The sequence below is a fragment of the Camellia sinensis genome, chromosome 4 (assembly GCF_055761805.1).
Source record: "Camellia sinensis isolate YWXY chromosome 4, ASM5576180v1, whole genome shotgun sequence".
NCBI classification, from domain to species: Eukaryota; Viridiplantae; Streptophyta; class Magnoliopsida; order Ericales; family Theaceae; genus Camellia; species Camellia sinensis.
In genome coordinates, this window is record NC_138964.1 from 201,715,833 (window position 1) to 201,721,943 (window position 6,111).

The 6,111-nt window shown below is 29.6% G+C and overlaps 1 protein-coding gene across 1 annotated transcript; it reads right to left on the bottom strand.

The window, feature by feature from the left end:
- Positions 1-1,575: 1,575 nt before the first annotated feature.
- Positions 1,576-2,289, bottom strand: LOC114263257 (phytosulfokines). Its single transcript, XM_028203763.2, has 2 exons — positions 2,101-2,289; positions 1,576-1,932 (listed from the first exon to the last, which is right to left on the bottom strand). The coding sequence occupies exons 1-2, from the start codon at positions 2,203-2,205 to the stop codon at positions 1,801-1,803; spliced, it is 237 nt and encodes a 78-aa protein (XP_028059564.1). The 5' UTR covers positions 2,206-2,289; the 3' UTR covers positions 1,576-1,800.
- Positions 2,290-6,111: the final 3,822 nt, after the last annotated feature.

A 6,111-nucleotide genomic window follows, 5' to 3' on the forward strand; every position in this document is an offset into this window, starting at 1 on the left:
TGTTTCTTTAAATTCCCCACCTGAAATCAAATAGGTGGTTGTTGTTCCCCCATTCAACTCCGTAACATATTGGAAAATAATTTACAGATAGAAAAATTATATAGAAAATACATTTAAATTGATTGGTTTATGATATTTTAAAAATTATCTATGTTTTAATTTTGAATTATGAATTTGTATTTTTTTTTTTTTTTGAATAAAATGTTTAGTCAACTTTTTTAGTGCTTTAGTACTATTGGATATCAAGATGAAAGTACATTCATTGTTAATAAGATGATATCATCCTGACTTAAATTTTCTTATTAATTTTTTTGGTATACATGGCTTAAATTTTACAAGTGCTATTGCCCATTGATTATCTTGAAATATAATAATATTAGAGACACTAATAAACGCATCCATTAGACACAATGATAAGTAGATTTCATGCCAATTGCCGAGACCTATGAACAAGTTTTCTATTGTAATTGATATGTATGTAGGTATATTAGTTAATATTTTTGTAGCATTATTGCAAAAAAATAAAAAAAAAATAAAAATAAATTTATAATGCAAATTAAGTCAGGGAAGATGGTATTGACATTTAAGATATGAGAAGTTATTTGATGGTATTAGCATAATACTCTACACCACTCATCACGTGACTAGTGTCGTGTTAACTTTCAAAAACTAACAAAAAAGTCCCGATGTTTTAACCAATAAAAATTTAGTTAAGACACTACACGAACTTGCGTGAATACTATCAAATAATTTTTCTTATAGTACGGCTAGAGACCCAAACTTACAATTCCAGATTTGTGGCAATACTGAGAGTGTAATGGAGATTGAAACTGTATATTGTGAGACTTATATACAGAATGAATTTGAACCACATATTAATATTTCTGAATAATTTCTAAATTTATAGTATTACTGTTTTTGTTAAGAAAGAGAGGAGACACAAGCAAGTTGACTTGAATCAGTATAAAATTATGTTCTTAGAATGATTTGGTTGGAATGTTATCACTTGGAGGTAGGTTAGAGAAATTAATTGTCAATGAAGTACAGAGAAATTCAACACGTTTCTTCTCCTTTACACCTTCATCGTTTGAGGTTCGTTGTCTGTCTTGACGGTGCTTCTAACTGTGTTATCTTTTATTTATTAATTTATTTTTTAAAATGATGTTGTGTCTTTTAAAATTGAAATAGAGTAATATCAAAATATCCTGTGTTATGTTTAGACTCTGCATTCAAACGATATCATTTTATTATAACTTAGACCATTGATTTATCGCAACAAAATCATTGCAGAAAAATTCATGACAAATAATTTTAATCCAAAAATCAAAGGAAAATATTCTTCTTCCTGTACCATTGACATTCTTTTCGCAGAACATAAATAGTATGTTATTTTATCATTCTTTTGAAGAAGATTTTTTCAGTTATTCAACGACGCTACTATAAACTTAAATATTGAGCAATCAATTTTTAAAATAATTAAACTTTGCAATAATAATATTAAAAAAAACCCTTACAATATTATCTTGATTTTTGATATTTTGAGTGGATTAATCTAGAAAAGGAAAAGAAAAAGGATGCAGAATGAGCTTGTTCAATTATAATAAGATAAAGAAAACTCCACATCGTTCATCTTCTCTAAAAATATTAGGAAACAGAGCTTTATAGTACAGTGAATTCCAAACAACCAAACTGCACATATCTTTGATCATCACAGTATCATATTATTGATACTACTAAGTTCTATAATATTATATTAATTTTCTATTGCTAATTAAGAAGGTAATGAACAGAGCAAATGGTCTATGGGTTCTGCTTCTGGGTGTAGATGTAGTCAACGTGAGCTACAAGTGTTCTTCTCATCAAACACTCTTCTTCTCCCACTCCTTCACAGCTCTCTTCCATGGCCGCCTCAACGTGCTGAGCTTCAAGACCCTAAAAAAAAAACCCATTAATCATAATCATAAACCCATCATCAAAAATCAAATTTAGTTATGGGTTTTAAATATCGGCCAATAAGTTAGATATATGACTATTGTGGATACTGATATGTATAATTCTAATATTGTTATTTAAAACCATGGGCATGATGATGCAACCTACCTCATGCTGGGTTTTCATGGGAGAGTTTGGCACGGGGCGAGCTGCGTAGGATAGTGAGAAGCAGAGGAGGAGGGCTAGGATGAACATGGTGGTAAGTTTAGACATCTTTGCTCTTCTTACAGAAGCTGGTTAAGGTTGAGAAATTGAGAGATACAAAGAAGAGAGTGTGATAAGGTTGGTATATATAGAGAGGAGGATAAGAGAAGAACACAAATGCAAAATGGGTGTGTGAAGGGAGAAATTATTCAATAATTGCAGAAATCATATTCTAAGTCAATTACTAATTATTTAGTCTCATGTTGTTTCTTTGTCCCCAACATAAATAGTAGGCCCCTACTCCTCTCTACCAATTAAAATTTTATAGAATAACACATATTTATATTTCAAAAATACTGAATAATCACTCATGTGAAAGCAAGACTTTAATATGTGGCAACTTATATTAGGAGATACAAAAACTTTAAGTGAATAAAGTTTCAAAAATAAATAAAAAAAGGACAAGGAAAAAAAGAAAATAAGGTGGTAATTAAATGTGTATGACAGGAGGAATTGAAGGCAAAAAAACAAAACTAAAAATGGGTTGAAAGTCATTTAAATACATCAGAAATAATACAAATTCTTTTTTTTTTTTTTTTTTTTTTTTAATCCTTACAATCTCTACAGACACATGTCAATCAAAGATAGGAGAAAAAAAAATAAAAAATAAAAAATTAACCAATCACAATGCATTGAAGGTGAGGAGAGTTCTCCAAAAGGAGTCCTAACCTTTTTCCTTAAATACATAGCTACTTTGCCGACTTTTAGTAACGGAGCTTTAGAAAAAGAAAAAAGAAAAAAGAAAAAAAATGAAGCTATAGGTTATGTTTGTACAAAAATTAAATTATTTCTACTAAAAATATTTAGAGGGACTTATATGTAGATTTTAATATGCGGACTTATTATCTAATAGGTCTTATGAGAATTAATGACATTTTTTATCAAACAGTATTAAAAAACATCTTGATTGTTAATTTTCAGTGACAGTTTAAAAATTTTGTCACAAAAAAGTCACTAATTATAATTTTAGCCACGGTTTTAAAAAAATCATCGCAAAAAAAGTTATTAATTTTTAATTTTCAGCGGTAGTTTGAATAATTTATTACAGAAAAACGTCACTAATTATAAGTTTTAGAGACAATTTATAAAAATTGTGACAAAAAAAGTTACCAATTGTTAATTTTTAACGACATATGTAAAAAAATCGTGACAAAAAATTATTTTTGTTTAGCTTTTGTAATTGGCAATCCCGTTTAACAAAATTTCTTTCAGTTATAATTTTATTTGCTCTTTTGTTTCAGTGAGGATGTGAGTGTTTAGATGCGAATCCAATCTGAATTATACTTATGCAAAGGAGTTTGTAATCTTAAGCCTTTCATGTTTGCCACTTCGTTGACTATATATGGGGATTTGTACGCTCGAGCGGTGAACAACAGCATCTACTATCTCTGCCTGCAAACTGAACTTCTGGGAAAGATATTTTACCACTTGAGCAGTTAGCCTATATGTTTTGCACCGCCTTTACTCACACTACTTGAGTGGTCTTCGCAATTCTATTTACTATAAAGTGCACCATTTGCTATTTTTTTAGGGTTTAAGCTGTCCAAATTCTAGGAGAGCAGAATTGTCACGGTTTTCTATATTGGAGGGTATTTTTATAAGTGTTTTCTTGATGATTTGAGAGTGACCGGTGGGTCTACGAGTTTTATATTGACACCATCAGGGGGTTTGTTGTCACGACCCAAACCCGCTCATATAGGTTTAACATTGTAACTGGCTAGCAATTCGTAGATTACCGAAGGCCTCTTAAATAGAAATCAAATTATTAGGGGCTAGTGAAAGTAAATAACAAATATATAATGTCCATTGAGCTGTGCAAACATATATGAGACCGAAAAATTTTAAACTTTATATACATGTATCATATATCATCCTTACGTCATCACATTTATACATATAAGACAAAAAGGGACTTAGCCTTAATTACAGAATAAACAAAAACTTAAACTTTAATCACATAGCCATAACCACTTGACATATCCGGAACTTCCACGGGAGGCACATAGGTTAGTTGATAAGATAGAGTCTAAGCAGAAGCTCTAGGCTTGGTCACGTGCTTGATCATGTACATATGTAAAGAGTACAGTAAGCTGGAGCCTAGTAAATAACAACAGAGTAAAGGTTTTGATGAATGAAGTCCATAACAAATTTAGAAATTAGAATTCAGATCAGAAACAGATTCATATACATATTCAAATTTGTAAATAGTCGTATGTGGTACATCCATTAGCGCTAACAGATCAAATTAGTTATAAAGATCCAATTGCAGAATAGGTGATCATAAAGATCCATATTCATATGAGATGGCCATTAAGACACACTTGTAGATCAGATAGTTGATTATGCGTAGTCAGTTCCATGAATGGAACCCACGTGAAACCCTAGTATCACGCAACAGATAACAGATACACATAATGCTAAGGATGTCACAAGACATTTCAAAAATAGGACAATCATTCATCTATACAGAAAATATCGGCCTTGTTTGGTTTGTTTTTTAGAAAAAATTTTGAAAAAAATTCTTTACAAACAAATTTTTAAGAGTAATCAAAGCAAACAAATTTTTCAAAAAAAATCTCAAAATTTTGTTCAGTTACTTACTTTCCAAAATCACACACTCTCTCTCATACACATCAAATCAATCAATTTTTTTAAAACTCTCTCCCCAAAATAATTTTCCAAAACCATTTCTGAAAAAAGGCAAACCAAACAAGTTTTCGTACTTTTTATCTTAAAAACTACTCTATAAACACAAACCAAACACACCCATCATTTCAGAAAACAAAGCTTATCATATCAGGCAGAAAATACATATAATTGAACATATCTTTACAAGGTTGTTACTCACAGATAGCTTGAGAGATAGATCAGACGGACATGTGCGTGTAACCTATACAAACACATAACAAATACACATTGAAACACAATAATATCACTTTTTTTTTTTTTTATCAAACCTAACTTTTCTTGTCTTTTTTTGTGTAAGTCACCCAAAGTTTTACTACGCTTATTCTTTCTTACTCAAATAAATTAAGTTCTCATTTTACATATTCTTTCATTATTAATTCCTTTTTTTCCAAATAGACCAATTTCTTACTTTGCTTCATAATCAATTAACTTATGTTGGTTCGTAGCTTGGTAATCCTCAATGGGTCATATTTTATGCCTAAGAATGTTTGGAAAAAAATGAGAATGAAAATATGAAAAATAAATAATTTTTCAAAATATGCTGAAAAGGCTTGACTGCTCGAGCCACCAGTTGGTCCCTCGAACAGATTACACAGTCTATAAAAATACTGAAAGTTCGAAATGTTCACTCGAGCCACCAATTGGTCACTCAAGCGGTTTGTAAATTTTCCGAGTTTTCAAAACTGAAGATTTAGCTCTCAAACTTTATTTCAAAATTTAGGTTCATGCTTGATTCAATTTAAATATGTAATTTCATTAATAAACATGAACCCATGACTAATTTTAAATTATAAAACCAAACCTTTCTTCATTTTTCTTATAAAATATGAAATTAAAATTATAAAGCTCTTAGGAAAAAAATATTTGTATGTATGTAATTAAAATCTAATTTTGTTTGTTTCAAAATCAAAACATAAATGTTCCAATTTAAATTGAATAAAATAAAACTGTTAAATTATATTGCATGCATGGATTAATAATCAAAATCAAAACCCATATTTTCATAAAATCATGGTTTCCAAAACTCTTCTTTAAAATCAAATGTATAATAAACTTGTGTGGCTCAAATCCTTTCAAAACTCATGGTGCATGCTAATTAGCTCATTATGGTGCATGCTAATTAGCTCATATTATAATATACATCTCATATATATCAAGGTTTCCAAACCAAAGCTTAATTTGAAGACTTCTTACAATTATTTTTATATTTATTAATCTTATCCATGT

Excerpts from the sequence above, each read along its gene's own strand:
- LOC114263257 (XM_028203763.2), bottom strand. The coding sequence starts at position 2,205 with ATGTCTAAACTTACCACCATGTTCATCCTAGCCCTCCTCCTCTGCTTC. Across the intron at positions 1,933-2,100 it reads CCATGAAAACCCAGCATGAG|GGTCTTGAAGCTCAGCACGT; the intron begins GTAGGTTGCATC and ends TTTTTTTTTTAG.